This window comes from Oreochromis niloticus, linkage group LG1, assembly GCF_001858045.2.
Source record: "Oreochromis niloticus isolate F11D_XX linkage group LG1, O_niloticus_UMD_NMBU, whole genome shotgun sequence".
NCBI lineage: Eukaryota > Metazoa > Chordata > Actinopteri > Cichliformes > Cichlidae > Oreochromis > Oreochromis niloticus.
In genome coordinates, this window is record NC_031965.2 from 14400730 (window position 1) to 14420769 (window position 20040).

The 20040-nt window shown below is 39.3% G+C and overlaps 1 protein-coding gene across 1 annotated transcript; it reads left to right on the plus strand.

Moving 5' to 3' along the window:
- Positions 1-1467: 1467 nt before the first annotated feature.
- Positions 1468-19545, plus strand: LOC100696716 (interleukin-18 receptor accessory protein). Its single transcript, XM_005466831.4, has 12 exons — positions 1468-1772; positions 1912-2104; positions 4096-4246; positions 4329-4497; positions 9488-9550; positions 9698-9809; positions 9896-10071; positions 10473-10610; positions 10840-10947; positions 11025-11165; positions 11246-11361; positions 19171-19545. Exons 1-12 carry the CDS (start codon positions 1691-1693, stop codon positions 19393-19395), a joined length of 1674 nt encoding a protein of 557 aa, XP_005466888.1. The 5' UTR covers positions 1468-1690; the 3' UTR covers positions 19396-19545.
- The last annotated feature ends 495 nt before the right edge of the window (positions 19546-20040 follow it).

Consider the following 20040-nt stretch of genomic DNA (forward strand, 5'->3'; position numbering starts at 1 on the left):
GCAATTTAAATCAGCTGTGTTGGATCACGGACACATCTAAAACCTGCAGGGCACCGGCCCTCGAGGCCTGGAGTTGGGGAACCCTGCAATAATCTTATTGTCTGGTTGAGGTCTACAAAGGTGGTCATAAAATACTCTAAATGAATACAGCCAGTGCCCATGAATTAGACAATTTTCAATTTTCTTATTGAGAATGTGGCATGTGGAGGTTAACAGACTCCAAGATTCCTCACAATGTTACCGGAGACCAAGGTAATACTATCCACAATAAGCATCTAGTTAGATACCATATTTCTAAGGTTTTTAGGGCTGAGTACAATAACCTCGGTTTTATCTGAATTTAAAAGCAAGAAATTAAAGGTCATCAACGTCTTTATGGGGTGGCTGTAGCTCAGCAGGTCATCTACTGATCAAAAGGTTGGTGGTTTGATTCCTGGCTGCTTCAGTCTGCATGCCAAATATACTTGGCCAAGATACTAACCCCAAGTTGCTCGTTGATGCATCCATTGGAGTATGAATGTGTGTGAATGTTAGATAGAAAGCACTTACGTAGAAAAAAGTGCTTGCATGAATGGGTGAATGACGCAAATTATATGAAGTGCTTTAAGTGCTCAGATAAAGTAATGGTTTAACTACTGTCAGCCTGAAGACCTGTGGTACATAAGAGAGAATGGCTGATCGAAGCATTAATTAATGGTAGGACGTCTTTGAGCAGTCTTGTAGGTTTGGGGTTTAATAGACACATTGATGGTTTGGAGGAAATAATTTCTACAATTGTTGTCGCACATAATGCAAGGATAATTTTAGTTTCAAAGTTTGTACAAGGATCACAGTAAAAGTGAAAGGTTACAGTCAAATTCCTTTGTGTATTTCAGGAAGAAACATGAAAAACAGAAGAATTCACGTTTTAACCACAGATCTTGCCTAAATCTCTGTGGCAAATAGATATTGGCTGCGGCTTGCAAGTGTCTTGCCTATTGCAACCAACTGTTTCCAGTGCTTTCAGCAGTCCATGCACACATAGCAGAAAAGTCCTTTTGGATGTGATTCTTGTCATCTAGGTTTTCCCTAAAGCTTCAAGGTTATCTTTATCCCTGACACATATATCTCCACTATGATGCCCAATAAATATGCATGCCACCACACAGCAGATACCATCATAAACTTGTATGTGCATCTAGCAGCGCAACAACAATGAGACTGGATCACACCATTTTGCAGTTCACAACAGATGATATGTAGTTCTTAACCCATCTGTTCTAAGAGATCATACAGTGGTATTATATATATAAGATTGTGTTTGGGGTTTGCTTTATTTATGTATTTATTTATTTTTTGCACTAAATCCTGAAAGGGTCCCCTACCTCTGTCAATCAGGGTTTCCCTTTAAAGCACAAGTGAAATATAAGAGTACAGACAAATATTCTTCTGCTGTTCACACAGGAAGTGGCTAAGAAGTAGCAGGAACTCAAATATTAGAGCGAGTTCCAGTGAAATGATGTTCGGGCGTAACTAAACAGGAAATTGTATGACACCACATGCTACAACATATGTCCTGTGAATTGCTTCAACCGCAAGATTTTCCACCAAAGAAGAAGAAGCAAGAACGTGAAAAGTAGGAAATACTAAGAACTCCATCACTGCGACGCTTGACACCAACAACCGGCTTTCTCAGATTCAAAGACGCAGCATGGAAACTGCATATTTCCTGTTTTTTCTACACCTTTTCTTGAAGGGATACTGTGAAGCAAATCATCAAACAAACAAATCAGGTATTTATCATAATACAAATTGTAAATCATATATTACAGCAGAACTGTTTTAAAATGTTGCATTTTTCAGAGGAAGTGTGAAGACTCAGACTATTTTAGATTGAAATATGACAACAACACAACTCATCTGTGTGTCTAGATCTTCAGAAGCACTACAAAGCTGTGGAGGGACAAAACTTTATGATGCCATACTGTAACTGTTCAAAGACGGTGGAAATGAAGAGTACAAGTTCCAGTGCTGAAGGAGGAGGAAATGAAGAGCAATTCCTAGACTGTAGAAAACTGTTCATAGCTGAAGCTAAACATTCTGGAAATTATTCATGTTTCACAAAGTAAATAATGCTAAGTTTAAGTAATATATTGATATATTGTATACAGTGATATATTGTTCCTATTTTAGGTATGTTTAAAGACACTGCACCCTGGAACAGTTTTTTGTTTTTTTGCTGCTGTAATTGTTTCTCTTGCCCATATAGAGACCCTAAAGAGGTCTCAGTTAGATAAAATAGCACAAAATGCCAAATGTTACTAAAAATCACTGTTTATGGTCAGACATTCAAGGGAGACTAACTACCTAATGAATGTGGATAACTCAGACTTTTTAACCCCCTTTTGCTGTTAAAACATCCCTGACCCACCAGGGCATGGATTCCTCTAAACCCCTGAACGTGGGTTGTGGTATCTGGCAGTGTTGTTTGACATTTGTTTTATTTTACTAACTCTTTCTTTATTTTAAGTCATAATTTAGACATCTAAACTATGACTGCCTCTGAGTGGATCACACCATCCCACCTTTCTGCACAACTTAATTAATGGATCTTGTCTTGTCATTCTCTTTTTAGTCACAGACAAAGGAGTCTTTATATAAGTCCTGTAAGTTATGAGGTAAGGCCTACAATGATTGGACTGTTTTTTTCAAGCACATCCCACAGATGCTTGACTGGACAGAGATCTGGGGAATTTGGAGGCCAAGTCAATACCTTTCAAATTCATTCCTCAAATTCAATACCTCAAAATCAGTCCTCAAACCATTCCTGAACCATTTTGTAGCAGGGAGCATTATCCTGCTGAAAGAGGCCACAGCCATCAGATAATACCATGAAAGGGTGTACATGGTCTGCAACACTGCTTAGTTAGGTGGTACATGTCAAAATAACATCCACATGGATGACAGGACACAATGTTTCCCAGCAAAACATATCGAAATCACACTGCCTCTGTCGACTCGACTTCTTCCGACCAGGACCCTGTCGCTGGTTCACCAATGATAATACTTGATGCTAACTGCTGCCTGGGAATATTCCACACGAGCTGCAGATTGGGAGATGCTCTGACCCAGTCGTCTAGCCATCACACTTTGGCTCTTGACAGACTCACTCAAATCCTTACTCTTGCCCATTTTTCCTGCTTCTAACGTCAATTTTGAGGACAAACTGTTCACTTGCTCCCTAACATATCCCACCCAATAACAGGTGCCACGATGAAGTGATAATCAGTGTTATTCACTTTTTTTCTGTCAGTGGTCATCTTATGTCAGATTGAGGTTTATTAGCTGAAAAGATCTCTGTGGGTTTCACCCTCATCATTTTCACTGTAGATGTTTCAGCAAGACACCTCTTCTCAGCCACTAACAGATATACACATGAGAATGTGAAATCTGTTTTCACTTTAAAGGCGTTAAAGTGTGAGTCACACCTCTGAGATTTTAAAATGTTATCATTAGTCAATCAAACACACATACATATACATACATACATATATATGTACATGTGTGTGTAGATATATATGTATGTATGTATATGTATGTGTGTTTGTTACTTTGTAATTATTATTGCCTGTTACCTGTGGTAACGCAATTTATAATGAATATATTCTGTATTCAGTTATGAAGGTTCTATTTGTTTTGCTTGGTTTGGTTTGTTTGGTTTGTAACGATGGGCGTAGCTGCGGGAAGCTTATTGTTTTTTGTTGATGAGTGAATATAGGGGTGGGATTTAATAAGTTTTCTTCATCCCACTCCTTTTCAGGTACATTTGTTTGTTTGTTTGTTTGTTTGTTTTTGTGCACTTTATGTATTTTGTTGTGCCTGAAATGAACAAATTTTTTAAAAAAAACAAACAAACAAAAAAAACCTTTACATTTATAGCACCTTTCACAAATCTGAATGCGGTACAGTTCATTGAGTGCAGTAATTTAATTAAAACTTGTTTAAAACCTTTTTAAAAAAAACTATCTTCAAATGCAAAATAAATTGTTTACAATGAGTGTAAATGACTTGCTGCTTCACAAATTTCTATTACATGTTCGTGTCTCTGCTATCCAGTGGCAACAAGCTGTTCTTCCGTCTGCAAGTGGAGAAAATGAGATGCCTTTGGCGTAATGAAAGCATTAAAATCCTGGTTGTGGTTGCCGGTGGTCACATCTCCTGCCCAGGCTTCGGCTGTAGTAACAACACGAATGTCACTTGGTACAAGGTGAGGTCCATACAAGATAGTAGTAACCACTTCACAATCTAAACATTGAAATCACAGCAAAAACAAGTGTGCTTTCTTACAGAATAAAACGAAGGTGTCAGACCAACACAGACTGTCTCGGGAAGTCAGAGAGGTGTTATATCTCGAAACAGTCTATGAACAGGATGCTGGAGTATTTTTCTGTGACACACAAATAATTGAGGGAGGAGTCACATGGACTTTGAGGACAGGGGTTGAGGTCATAGTTATACGTAAGTGCTGTCTTCATGTTCTCATATGTATGTGTTTTTTTGTTTTCTTATATGATCAAGATATTATCACTATGGCTAAAAGTTCATGATATAAATAAGTACCACCAATTTTGAGCAAACGCAGTAGCATACAGTTAGGACCATAATTTTTGGGGATGATGACAAATTTGTGTCATTTTTCTTTGTACCAGCAAGGTGGATTTTAAAATCAATCAGGATGTAACTGAAATACAGGTCTTCAGCTTTAATTCAAGGGGCTTAATAATAAACATTTTTAGATTAGCTGTAAATTACAGCATTTTTTTAATAAATAACCCCCTATTCAGAGAGGATCAAAACTAACTGGGCACACAAACAGAATTTTAAATACAATGATGATTTTAAAAATATGGAAGAAAATCCTTTGCAATCAGTGTCTAGCCCACCTGTACTTATCGTGGCAGGTAAGCACCTTGGGTTCTTTAAACCAAACAACTTTAATCCAATGAGAGTTTGTCAAATATTACTTAGTCTCTTGAGTGTTGGTAGATCAACTTTAAAATACTAGGATACCTATATTTAAAACTATCAAATGCAGGTATTGTAAAAGTAACAAATTTAGTACACTTACAAATCGCTAATGTAACACTTAGTCATCAAATACCCCAACCTTAATAACTAAGGAAATAAAATGACTTGGACCAGTTTCAGAAACAATTGAGTTGAATTAAATTATCTTGAAAACTAAAACAGAGAATTATATAAAATGCTGGGTTACAATTACTTTAAAATGTCTCATTATGTTTGGTGTGGTAATTTGGATAACTCAATTTCAACTTCAGTAACACAAAGATGGGTCCACACTCTCTCTGTGCACACACTCAAGCCAGCATATGTTAAAATAAAATAACACCAACAGAAATGAAAACTTGTTGCAGGCCTGAAGTGATGCTTGGGAGCAGTGTGGCCCAAATCGTGATGGTCATTTCACTCAAAGAGAAAAAAATACATAACATATTGTACCTTATAATGCTGAACTTGCAGTTTTTATGCTCTTGGAAGAGCATGATGAGGAAAAGAACTCGCTGTTGGAAGATATCTGGCAGTAAAAGTCTCTGCACCTCTAGCTTGTAGTCTCTCGGTCAGTTCAAGGAATGAAGATTGATGCTAACTTAAAGCTAATGCAAACATGAGCAGCTGCACTGTGTTTTTTTTAGGAGAAACGTCTCCAGCTTCTCACAGGCAGTTTGTAGAATGTGCATATCCACAAAGACTGTTGATAGTCCAATTCATACATACACTTTCTGCACAACTCAGTCCAATCACAACATTCACTTTCGCCCAAGATTACGCCCACTTAAAATCATGAGCTCTTCGCAACAAACAGGATACTTGTAAATATGAACCATATAATATGACCTATATAATGCAAATACTATTTAAACATATTGAACACATTGTTTCAACACATTTCAACACATTTTAATAAATGATACCTGGTTAAATGATAAATTCAACATTTAACAAATGAATACCTGAAGTGATAACACATAGGCTACTGTGTCTCCTCTCTTGAAATACTCTACCAGGCCATTACTACAGCCATCTTTGGGTGCTGCTCGTTTGGGGTCTCTGTCTTCAGTTACTACAAAGCATGCTCTGTTGGGATTAGAGATCAGCTGACTGACTTAAATAGTATCCCATCTCTGTTTTTGCACTATGCTTTCCATCATTATCCATTTGCACTGTAATGTGGTGTTTGATCAGTTTTGTATCGTTTGGCTTAATCTGAGTATAGAGAAAGAGTATAGCCCTGTACACTTCATCCTGCTTCTTCTATAAGCAGTCACATGGTCAGTAAACACTAATTGCCTTTTCTACTCAAAGCAAATACATGCCTGTAACCATTTGCACCACCATTTCTGACACATTTTGCAGTATGCTTTGGATCATGAAGTTTTCTGCCTGTCTAATTTGGCCCTCCTGTTCTTAAATGCAACCGGTGGATTGCGACTTTTTGTAATCTCTTTGTACTCACATTCATGAAGCAATTTCTTGAATGTAGATGTTGTCAGTGATATGCCTACTTTCTTGAGAAAGTTCTCAATTTAGCTGGATGTTGCGAAAGATTTTTCAGTTGGTTTTTTTTTGTCTTAACCAAGTTAAAACTTTCAGTGGTCTTTAAGATGTTTTAGTGTTGCTGAACTGACCAATGCATTCATTTTTATTTCTTTTTTTACAATCTACCATACTGTTTTTTTGGCACATGATTAAGACTCAACATGATGGCCTCCTTCATTTGCACCTCTTTAGACTGCACACTAAGAGTTCCAGTGAACAGCATCCAAATATGGGAATAAACAATATTGGGAATATGTATAATAATGGCTGTAATTCCGAAACAGTTTGTGTAACACATTTGTCAAAGTCCTTAAATTAAAGCTGAAACTGCACTTCAATGGCATTTTGGCTGTTTGATTTTAAAATCCAGTGTAATAGTGAACAGCAAGCAAAAAAACAAGCAAAACTACAAAAATTGTGTCGTATTGACCTAACTGTAACTCTAGGGTTGTTAATCTTAACCTAACTGCTGGGTATTTAAAATTAAATAGTCAAATTCATACATACACAGTTGCACAGACTTCTCGTCCTTTCTGCGCATCTCAGTCCAGCTACGAACCACAACATTCATTTTCGCCCATATTTCTTCTGCTTAAAATCATGAGCTTCAACACCAGCATCTTTAAGCTTTCATTTATTCACTAAAACATCTCTACACTGAAACACTGATTGGCACAGCATCAATAGCCACCAGATGTTTTATCTGGTCAATGCTCTATACATAGTCTTGCTATTAACACTCAGCCACTGCACTATTCCATTCCTGCTATTGTTATGTGATCCATAGCTATTAACAGGGGTGCACATAAGTGGTCCGCAGGTGCGCATTCGCTGTCAAAATAAAAGACGCGCACCAGATAAGAAGTTGCAACACACGTTTGCGTATATAAGATTTTCTGGAGGAGGACAGACATTTGTTTAGAACTCTTAAAGATGTTGAAGAAGCAAGCTCCTTTAAACAATTACTTTGGTGTTCCTCCACCTCCAAAGAAATGTCAGAAGGAGTCCGAACCACAAAAGAAGCGCGTATTCTCGGAAAAGTGGTGGCAGGAGGTGAGCTGGCTTCAAACAAATGATGAACGCACAGAGATGTGGTGCAGAATATGCCGTGAAAATCCCACTCTAGCGGACAAAAACAGTGCCTTTTATATGTACGCAAACGCGCGTTGCAACTTCTTATCTGGTGCACGTCTTTTATTTTGACAGCGAATGCCAACCTGCGGACCACTTATGTGCACCCCTGGGTTAATAAGCATCAGCCTCAGTTGTTGCTATCTTTTGCATCATATAGTATACCACAGTCTGCGTGTTGTTTCCCAACAGTGTCTTGTCTTATCTCTTGCTATTGCGCACTTGAGTGATATGTCCACATTGATCTCTTATGGTGCACTTGCAAAACAGCAGACATCAGACACACAGCTTATCCTATCGCCCTTTTTTTCCTGAAAGCTCCAATACGATGCTTCATGTCAGCTGCAGCACCACTCTTAAATGTTATTAAGAGGGGAACTTTAATATAGTGCTTTATTATAATCCTTACATAATGTACCTCAGGGGAAGACAACACATTGGTTACACAATTTGCATCTTTCTGTTTTGCTTTGTTTTGTTGGGTTATTTACAGGATGTTGAAATGTAGCTCAATATGTAGTCTTGCTTGTGGTCATTTTGCACAAGATTGTGCCACTAAAGGCTAGCAAACAAAAAAATGCAAAAAGATATATTTTAAAATATATATATATATATACATATATATATATATGCATACATATAAGAAAAAGTTATGTGTGTCCTCTTACTTGCTTTTAATAGATAGTTTGACCAATTAGAAATCTGACACTACAGTCTAATAAGATAAAAAGTAATACTAAAGTAGGCCAGTGCATACTACCGGATAGAACAGCATGGTCATATCTTGTAAGATCTTATGTCTGTACGTACTCTGAAACATTTACACGTCAAACAGATGTTCCAAATTTAAGCATCCATTTTAACACACTTTTGAAAAGTCAGGTTCTATAAATTGCAATAATATTTTTTTTTTTTCTAGGCCAGGTCAGAAAAATTTGTTCTTTCACCAGTATGTCGTTGGTGTATGCATTTACACTGACGCAATGGCATTTCATCCATATTCCTATCCCATAATTTCAAGAAATTTATTTATTCATTTATTTATTTATTTATTTAGTGTTTCACAAATATAAAATTACACAAGGGACACCTGAATGCCACTGTCCTATAAGAAAACCATTTACATTCCAAACTCAGTTTGTACATTACACTCTACCAAAAAATGTTATTTGGTTCATATGCTGCTCAGTAACTGAATACCACAGGGCCTAACCCACAGGAGGTGGTTAAGTGGTTAACTGTTTGTGTGGTTGTTGCTATCATTGCTTTCCTGTGTAAGAACAACTTAGAACGCATGCAAATACATATGGTAATAGTACATTTCATTTATCTATAGGCCTGTCTTATAAAAGAGCTCCAGGTATGCAGCTAGCTATAAGTTAGTGCTGTTAGTTAAAACTTAGCATACTGTTCTCTGAGCCCCTCTGTAACTTGCTGACAATTGTTGTGATGCAAAAATCAGCCTGACAGAGCTGCCTGCGTCTTGGCTTGTTTCTGCTTGTTTCTTGCTGAATTTTAAGGTGTCGGTATGTCTTGATATACACAGATTGCAAGGAGTCGTTTGAATTTCATCTTCCATTGATTTCTCCCGATGAATGCAAAACAGCTCCAAGTTTCCTGTCCTGATTCCTAATATCATTTTATATATATAAATGTTGGAGTGGCTGTTTCAAAGTAGAGCTCAGATCTATATGTGTATGACTGTTTCCGTAGTAAATTAGGTACACATTTCTGACTTTATTTCCAATCGCCTTCACAGCACCGCCATTACGCGAACCTCCCAGGATTCCTGTTGATAATGAGCCAAAGGAAGTGGAAATTGGTGATTAGTTACATCATTCTGCAAAAATGATTTTAAAGAAAAACATGTACAGGAAGTCAACACACAAAATCAAGCAGCCCATTAGTTGTTTGTGTCACTTCTAGTGACCTGCTTTTAATGGCTTTTTTTCCCCTCCACTCAATTTAGGCCAGCCTTACACACTCTTATGTAAGGCACTTTTTCCTTTTGAACTAAATTTTTCACCAAAGATGGAGTGGTACATGAATAATGATGGTAACATGACTCTACTAGACAGTAAGTAAGTCACATCAGTCCCTTACTACTGATGTTATAAAATCCATGCATGTAGCGTGCAAAGCTCTCAACATCATTTCTGTAATGCAGACAGAATTCCACAAACAGAGAGTCTTTGAAAAAGTACATGCAAGAGTACGAGGTCGTACAGGTAGCTACGATAAACGAGGTGACGCCACAGCACTTGACGTACACGTACACCTGCATCGCCAGTAATACATTTGGAAACATCAGCGCCACAGTCAAGCTGAAAAGGAAAATTAAAGGTAATAATGTTCTTATTGTTACTTCATGTGTTCATGTTTTAGTCAGACAATATTTGTAATAACACTGTTATATCACTGTGCTTTTGTCACTGTTGTGGTCTGCTGCAATAGACAATGCTTTTGCAAAAAAAAAAAAAAACTAATCACCAAACAAGCAAAAAATGTGATGAAATCCAATCTAAAGCTGAAAAGAAAGCTATTTAACTCATATTCATCAGGTTGACACAAACGAAATTCTTAAAGTATGCAAGGGTTGCTCTGTGTCTGCTTGATGTGTAGTTAAACTGTTTCAGTTTTGTGTTCCAGCTTCTACCCATCCAGCTTCCCATGTCGGTCACTCCTGCTTTGAAGACATAATACAATCTAAAAGTTGTTTTGTTGGCTTTTTTTTCTTCTTGCAGTGCAATGGCCATCGCTGGTTGGGTATCCAGTTACATCCTTCCTGCTGGTGGGTGGGCTGGGAATCATCGTGCATGTAAAATGGCTGGAGATACAGCTCATCTACAGATCTTACTTTCAAAATGGAAAACACGATGAAGGTTAATGCAGATGCACATAGACTGGCACACCTGTATCTCCTCTTTATAGGACATGGCATTACTTCAGGATGGGCATTACATCCATAGGCTAACTGAAACACTGTGACAATGCTTTAAAATAGTCATTTTCTGTAGTAGTGGCAGTCAATATGTTGTTTTGTCTCCACAAAGAAAGACTGTTATCATATGTATTTTTTCCCCCCACTGTCTTTCGCAACACCTCTACCAGATGAGAAAGAGTTTGACGTGTTTCTGTCGTATGTGTGGAGCCCTGCATCAGAAGAAGTGGTGGAAGGTGAGATCATTTCCTCCAGATCACCTCCTAATGATGAGGAAGGTAGGCCAAAGCAAGGACTCTTTTTTCACCCTATTACATTTTAAAAAACATAAAGTGACAGTTTCTTTTGTTGACAGGAAGCCTGTGTATCACCAACCTACTTAACGAGGAAGTTAAAGCCACCAAAAAGCCACTAGAGGTGCTGCTGCCCCAAGTGTTAGAGGACCAGTGGGGGTATCGCCTCTGTCTACTGGAGAGGGATGTGATTCCTGGAGGAGGTCAAAAGATCACATATGTGTGTGTCTGTGTGAGACTTTATGTTTCCCAAAAAGGTTCCTAATTTTTATTTTCTCTACAGCATACACAAATGACGTGGTTCTTGCAATAAAGAAAAGCCAAATGCTTATCTGTGTCCTGTCAGATGACTACTTCACCAACAGTAATGCTGTGTTTGAACTGGAATCAGGAGTTCAGGTAGGATTACATACTCACCAAGCAGACCTTTTTCTTGTTTGTATAGTTTCTGTAGTAATCAGACCAGATGGACTGTTACATGTAAGACAGGTTAAAATTCATTGATTACTGATCCCCCCGGGATAACCTGTGGTGAAAACCACTCTCACAATCACACTTCTAGGTCACAGTTTTAAATCTCTTCTGCAATCGCATACAAAAATTGTTAATAACTGATATTACTGCATTTTATATTTGTACAAGTACACTACATTGCCAAAACTATTTGCTCGTCTGCCTTTACACATGTATGAACTTGAGTGACATCCCGTTCTTAAACCATAGGTTTAATATGATGTCGGCCCACCCTTTGCACCTAACAGCTTCAACTCTTCTGGGAAGGCTTTCCACATGAGTGTGTTTATGGGAATTTTTGACCATTCTTACAGAAGTGCATTTGTAAGGTCAGACAGTCATGTCAGACTATGTTGTTTTTGGAAGGCCTGGCTCACAGTCTCCACTCTAATTCATCCCAAAGGTATTATATAGGGACTGTCAGGACTCTCCACACCCCAGTCAAGTTCTTCCACACCAAACTTACTCATCCATGTCTTTATGGACCTTGCTCTGTGCACTGGTGCACACCCATGCTGGAACAGTAAGGGGCCATCTCCTTTCACTGGAACTAAGCAACAAAGCCCAGCTCCTTAAAAACATATACCATAATCCCACCTCCATCGCACTTGGTACAATGCAGTCAGACAAGTACCGTTACCTTGGCAACTGCCAAACCACATTTGTCCATTGGATGCCAGATGGAGAAGCGTGATTTATTTACTCCAGGGTGACAAATCACAAGGCTTTACACTGCATCCACAGCTTCACACTGCTGCTTGACCATGAAACTCATTCAATGAATGTCTCTACACACCTCTCTTGAGTTAATCTGAAGGCAAAGTGAAGTTCAGTGGTCTCTAGCGATTGACCCTGCAGGAAGTTGGTGACCTCTGCACACTATGTGCCTCAGCATCCACTGACCCCACTCTGTGATTTTATGTGGCCAACCACGTTATGGCAAAGTTTCTGTCATTCCATTCCACTAAGGTATTATACAGGGTGGGCCATTTATATGGATACACCGTGATAAAATGGGAATGGTTGGTGATATTAAAGTCCTGTTTGTGGCACATTAGTATATGTGAGGGGGCAAACTCCTCAAGATGGGTGGTGACCATGGTGGCCATTTAGAAGTCGGCCATCTTGGATAAAACTTTTGTTTTTTCAATAGGAAGAGGGCCATGTGACACATCAAACTTATTGGTAAAATCACAAGAAAAACAATGGTGTGCTTGGTTTCAACGTAACTTTATTCTTTCATGAGTTATTTACAAGTTGCTGACCACTTATAAAATGTGTTCAATGTGCTGCCCATTGTGTTAGATTGTCAATGCAACCCTCTTCTCCCACTCTTCACACACTGAGAGCAACACCGCAGGAGAAATGCCAGCACAGGCATCCAGTATCCGTAGTTTCAGGTGCTGCACATCTCGTATCTTCACACCATAGACAATTGCCTTCAGATGACCCCAAAGATAAAAGTTTAAGGGGGTCAGATCGGGAGACCTTGGGGGCCATTCAACTGGACCACGACGACCAATCCACTTTCCAGGAAACTGTTCATCTAGGAATGCTCGGACCTGGCACCCATAATGTGGTGGTGCACCATCCTGCTGGAAAAACTCAGGGAACGTGCCAGCTTCAGTGCATAAAGAGGGAAACACATCATCATGTAGCAATTTCAAATATCCAGTGGCCTTGACGTTTCCATTGATGAAGAATGGACCCACTATCGTTGTACCCCATATACCACACCAAACCATCACTTTTGTTGTTCCAACAGTCTTGGAGGGATCCATCCAATGTGGGTTAACATCAGACCAATAGCGGTGGTTTTGTTTGTTAACTTCACCATTAACATAAAAGTTTGCCTCATCACTAAACAAAACCTTCTGCGTGAACTGAGAGTCCTGTTCCAATTTTTGTTTTGCCCATTCTGCAAATTCTGTGCGCCGATCTGGGTCATCCTCGTTGAGATGCTGCAGTAGCTGGAGTTTGTAAGGGTGCCATTTGTGAGTAGCTAATATCCGCCGAAGGGATGTTCGACTAATGCCACTCTCCAGTGACATGCGGCGAGTGCTACGCTGTGGGCTCTTGCTGAATGAAGCTAGAACAGCCACTGATGTTTCTTCATTAGTGACAGTTTTCTTGCGTCCACATTTTGGCAAATCCAACACTGAACCAGTTTCACGAAACTTAGCAAGCAGTTTGCTAACTGTAGCATAGGAGATGGGTGGTCTCATAGGGTGTCTTGCATTGAAATCTGCTGCAATGACCCGGTTACTGCGTTCACCAGATATCAACACAATTTCGATCCGCTCCTCACGTGTTAACTGTATTCTGAATACCACCTTTTTAAACGGTAACTGTAACGGAATACAGTTACTCATATTTTGTATTCTAAATACGTAACGGCGGTACATGTATTCCGTTACTCCCCAACACTGCACATGGCCCTCTTCCTATTGAAAAAACAAAAGTTGTATCCAAGATGGCCGACTTCTAAATGGCCACCATGGTCACCACCCTTCTTGAGGAGTTTGCCCCCTCACATATACTAATGTGCCACAAACAGGACTTTAATATCACCAACCATTCCCATTTTATTATGGTGTATCCATATAAATTGCCCACCCTGTACAATAAAATAATGTGAATAATACATAAATAAAAGAAATTCTTATACAATTCCACCCTTTGATTCTTAAATCAAACCTTAAGAATCACATTAATAACAGAATTTCTTTCCTGACATTCTGTATATCACATCAACATTATTGTGTGTATCCTCACTTCACTGTTCTCTCACCACCCTTTGTTCATCTTTAATCGTCCTCACAATCTAAGCTCTCACATGCAAATGACAACAACAACAATACAAAGGAAATACCCTCTCCACAGTCTCAAAGTATGCATGGCAAAGTGAAACAGCATTAGGTGGTCATTCATGGGAAATTGCTTTCAGTCATTTCCGGTAACGGTCATGGCTCCTGGTGTCAGTGCTGCTTACAGAGTCATAATTCCATCGCTCATCTCCCTCTGCGCTGTCACTCTCGGAGCTTGGCATGCTCCCTTCATCCCTCAGTTTCCGTTCCAACACCGCTGTAGATTTAGGAGCAGAGCAAGTCGTACACTGCTGTAGTCTTCCTCAAAGTCACCGTAGGATCTCTTCCACTTTATTTTGGATTTTGCTGTTGTTCAAAATCTCCTCATGACGATTTCTAGGAAACCAAGTGGTGCAGCCCTCTCTGGGTTGTCAGTTGCGCTGGAAATGGTCCTCTTGAAGTCTTCTCTCCTGGTCTTCTGCACCTCAGTCTCTCCGTCCATATCCCTCATGTCACGGTCTCTGCAATTTAAAAATGAAAGCTCCCCCGGAAAACCCTCTTTTGCCACATGGCCCTTGCCATGTGTCAACTTAACACAATGAAACATGCACAATAAAGTTGCACATTGTCTCTTACACTGTGGTCAGTCCGAGTGGACAGTCCGAGTGGACTGACCACAGGCCTGGGCTGGCTTCTCCCCAACAGCGTGCTCAAGCCACTGTCCTTGTGATGGACCGTACCCAACACAAGCCTGGTCAGCAGGCGTTCCCCCCTTCGGCCAGACAAAAAACTCTCCATGACTGTATACAAGTTAGCTACAACTCACCCATCTGCAGGAGTCCCCTGAAAGTCGATGGTCTTGGTGGTGGCTAAAACACATGGCTTCGTGACTCCTCCATTGTCTTTCAGCCGGCAGGACAAAAGTCATGTCCAAATTCATGGGCTGCATCCTCCTGAGGACCCGGCCTTCGCGGCCTACGTGGGCCAGGTCTTCAGAAGGTCGGGTAGGCCGGAAGTAAACGGCTGTGAAATTGGACAGTCTAGCCTTCAGATTTGCGTCACCGCTGTCTCGGTGGAGTTTAATAAACTCAGCTTTCTGCTCCTTGCTATCTAAAATATAACAGGACACTGGTGTAAATTCTCAACCATCTCACGCTTCTGTTTAATCAGTTTTCTGTTTGACGTTTATTCAGCTGTGTGAAAACCACCCCGGGGGATTAATACATTTTTATTTTATCTAATCTAATCTAATAACTTTAATCTCAGCCAAACCGATTTACTCACAAATAAAAAACAGAAAAAAAGCCAAAGAATAACATTTTTAGGTTATCTAAGTGACTTATATATCACGTTTAACCTGAGTAGCGAAAGACCGCAGTGATCTGAAAATGATGTGCCGGGAGTTTGCCGTTCTCAGCAGCTTCAGTGACCCTCGAGCTCCCGGCTGGCTATCGAGCTGGTGGATAACAGACGTCTCTGAAAACGTCGGAGCACTTTTGCAAATATGTGATATCTTGATAAACCCCGCAGATATTTGAAGTTTACAGAGCTACATTCTCCCCTGAAAATATGTTAAAAGTTTATTTTGTGACCCAGAAAGAGTAATAAGAGTAATATTTAAAACTTATTAGCGGCCGCCATTGTTGAAAACTGGAATTGGCTGAGCCGCGCTATGAATTCTGGGATATGGTAGGCCACGAAGGACACACCCGACCCATCCTTCAAATTCGGGGAAAAGGAGGACTCATTTGTCGGCTGCATTCGGAGGAGTCTACGAATTTGGACAGCCTTCGTTGCGCTGCTGTGATGTAATCGGCCTGCAAATGTGGCCTCAGGAGGATGCAGCCAATGAATTTGGACACCCCCAAAGGTACCTTTTCCCTCAGGGGTGATCAGCCCGTCCACAGAACCGTTGTTCAGCGACCACACGGACCATCCTGTTCGTGACACCATCTTATTGCGGAGGTTTTCCATTAAATAAAGCCTGCAGACAAGCGGTGAGCGGTAGCTAACATTCTTTAATCAAAACAAAGAACAGAAAACCAAGCTTGGTGGAGAGGAAGCATGATCGCGGGGCAGATGGTCAGCAGAGTCCCTCTCTGAGCCTACCATGGCTCTCAGTTAAATACCTTCTCTAGGAACAAAGGCAGTACATAGCTGTTTCACACCTTAAGGTTCACACTCTCTTGCTACCTCCCAGAGTTGTCTAAAAGACAAAAGACTCTTCCTGTGGAGTTGTCTGGTTCCCCCAACTTCCTTACTTTTTTTTTTTTAAACACTTTATTTAAAGTATACAAAATTACATATAAAATGTACATACACATACAACGACATATACAAAACCATGATCACACACCACTCATTAAGGAAAAAGAAAAACAAGGAGGAGAATCCAGCATCTGAGTCCACAAAACACTTTTAAAACTTACAATTTCAATACGTTCCAGGGGAAAACTTTCCCAAGTTTCAGGTCCATTGTTCGTCTTCTCCGCAGATCTGTAATGATATGTTTACTCACCACATCACTACTTATCATCTTTTGTTCTATTACTCCTTTGGCACGGGTTTTCCAAATGTGTTTGTTTATTACACACATTACTAACCAAAAGAGTCTCCTTTTGTTTTCACCCATTTTTTCTTTAAACAAACCATATTTAACCGCTTTAATATTAACATCAACATCATAACCAATTTCTGTCATCTTCTGCCGTATCTCAGTTGTCCTATAACAGTCCAATAGAAGATGTTCTAAGGTCTCATCTTCATCACAGTCTATCATAGGACATTTCATGGTGGTAACAAAACAACTCCATTGAACCACCGCCCTCACAGGGAGGCGCCCGAGCGAGATGAGCCATACCACGTCTCTCATGCTTTCGGATAATAATTTGTCTTGTATATTTTTAACTACTGAAAGATTTTCATCTTTGTCTACATACTTATATTGAATCATACCTTCATTTTTAATTTCATTAATTTTTTTATAAATATTTTTCGTATTATCTTGAAGAATATTTAAGCTATAGTGTTCCCATTGACTTGATAAATCTCCAAACATAAGCCTGTGGTATGGTACGCCCGCTCTGGCCCTGCCTCTCTTTTTTTGCCACAATTCCTCTTTCCCTCGAACCCACGGGGCACCCCGAGAAATTGCGCTGTGAGTAATTTTAATAAAAGGGATTCGCAAGACAATCTCTAAGTCTGGGGCTCCCAATCCCCTGTGCTTCCTACTCTTGTACATAAATTTCCTCTTAGTCACTTCTCGATTGGATCCCCAGATAAATTTAATGCACATCTTACTTATTTTCATTACAGTTGTTCTCGGAGGAGGAAGTATTGTGGCAAGGAAAAGAAGTTTTGAAATTATGTGTGTTTTTACAATATTAATACGTGTTTTATAATTTGTATCTTTATTTTCCCATTTCATAATTTCCATTTTGATTTCATTTTCTTTCTTATTCCAATTTAGTAAACTAGAGTCAGTGTTATCAATCCATAAACCCAAACTTCCTTACCAGACCCCCACCATCTATCTAACTGCATGAGTGTGAGACATGCTTAAATCCAGTGGCATTACGGCATTATACAATAAAATAATGTGAATAATACATAAATAAAATAAATTCTTGTATACATCATATCACGGTACAACACTGGAGTTCACTGAGCTCCAGATTCAATTCAATTTAATTCAAAATTTATTTGTATAGCACATTTAAAAAAACAGAGTTAACCAAAGTGCTTCACAATCAGTTAAGAACAAGAGAAAGCAACAGGGAAACAAATATAGATAAATTAGAAACAAATACAGATAAATGAGAAGACAATGAATTAACGTTAGAAACATAAAACAGGCCTGATGGTACTCAAACTGAACTCGAATTAAAAGCCAAAGTAAAAAAGTGAGTTTTAAAAGACTATTAAAACTCACTAAAAACACGTCTATTCAGTCTTAAAAGACTGAATAGACTCTGAAGTACGAATATCCTCTGGCAGATTATTCCAGAGTCTGGGTGCTGCTACTACGAAGGCCCAATCTCCTCTATGCTTCAATCGAGACCTCGGTTGTGCTAAGAGCATCTGGTTAGGTGATCTCAGCACTCTTTTGGGGTCATACATGTTGAGGAGTTTGTTTAAATAACTGGGCGCCATATTATTTAAAACTTTAAAAGTAAGTAAAAGAATCTTAAAATCAATACGATACTTTACAGGGAGCCAGTGTAAATTTGCTAAAACTGGAGTGATGTGTTCATACTTTCTAAAACCTGTTAAAAGAAGTGCAGCAGCATTTTGGACTAACTCCAAGCGATGGAGAGATGAGTGTTAAGGACCCAAATAGAGAGAATTGCAGTAGTCCAGTCTAGAGGTGATGAAGGCATGAATAAGTGTTTCTAGGTCTCTTGGAGGAAGATGAAGCGGTCTGCATGCCTAGATGCTTGGTTTTATACACCTGTGGCCGTGGAATTCATTTTGACAAATGTTTGGATGGTAATTGAATACTTTTGGCAATTAAGTGTACCTTCTAAAGCTTTATTTCTTCCCTGGACACATTATGAAAACATGCAACTTTCCTTCACACGTCACACTTATGTTTAGCAAATAATGACTAAGTAGAAGTTGCCAGTGGAAAACTTTCATTTTGCAAGAAGCACAACCTGAATACAATCCTGTAAGTTTCATTTAATCGCTTTAGTGATTTAAACTGAAACCAATAGCTGTGTGAAGGGGGGAAGAGATTACTTTTCAGTTGTTTTAAATCTTCTCTTATGATAAAGGTGCAATTTTTTAAACAAGAAAATATTTATAATTTCTTAACAATAAGATTGTTATCGTTTATTTACCATTATTGTTTTGTTTTGTTGTTTGTTTGTTTTTTACACATTTTTAGGCTTTGCTGCAAAACTCTGGCCTAAAACTCCTGCTTTTATGGACCACTAAAGCCTCGCCATCTCTTATCCAGCCTGATCCCCCCCTGCCCACACTTGTGCAAAGGGCGTTGAGAGTGCTACCCAGCCTGGAATGGAGATCAGGGGAACCTTCCCACAGCAACTTCTGGAAATCTTTAAGGAAGACCATGCCCAATAACAAAGTGAAGCTAGTTTCAGTGATGTAGCATTAATGATTATTTTGGGTGTTGGAAGAAACCATAGAATTTATAAGGTTACGCTTCTTTTCTTACTGTACATTATATTTATTTACTGTGTACTGTAAAGGTGAAAGTTCTCTTAATATATTTTTCATTAAAATGTTGCAAGCACTTTCAGCAAGAGCCATTCAACCACAATTAACCACAGAACGATAAAGATAAATGTTGGGTCTATGTTTCCACAAGCCCCGCTGGTTTAGAGACTTATTCATCATGAAGAAAACAAGACAGTCAGCGATCGATCGATTTACTTGCAAGAGAGGCCTCGTTGGTATCTACCACGAAAATGACCCCAAATCCGGCCTCCGCTTGCTGCCTTTTATTGGGAAAACAGTTCACACAATACACATCACAGCAAAACAACGCCCACATGGTTCTAAGACAAGGCATTGTATGTATATGTGTAAACATCTGTATGCATGTGAGAATGTGTGTGTGTGTGTGTGAGAATGTGTGTGTGTGTGTGTGTGTGTGTGTGTGTGTGTGACCTCCTGCTGACCAAAAGGGTTGTAAAAGCAGGAAGCAACATCACAAGAAACAGATCTTCCAGATAGGATGTATCTGCAATAAAAGCCTCTCCAGCCAGTGGTCAGAGACAAAGGAATTCCTTTC

What these genes read in the sequence shown, in the direction of transcription:
- LOC100696716 (XM_005466831.4), top strand. Translation starts at nt 1,691, where the DNA reads ATGGAAACTGCATATTTCCTGTTTTTTCTACACCTTTTCTTGAAGGGA. An exon ending in AATTATTCATGTTTCACAAA is followed by an intron (nt 2,105 to 4,095) that starts GTAAATAATGCT and finishes TCTGCTATCCAG; the next exon opens with TGGCAACAAGCTGTTCTTCC. An exon ending in AAATGGAAAACACGATGAAG is followed by an intron (nt 10,611 to 10,839) that starts GTTAATGCAGAT and finishes CACCTCTACCAG; the next exon opens with ATGAGAAAGAGTTTGACGTG.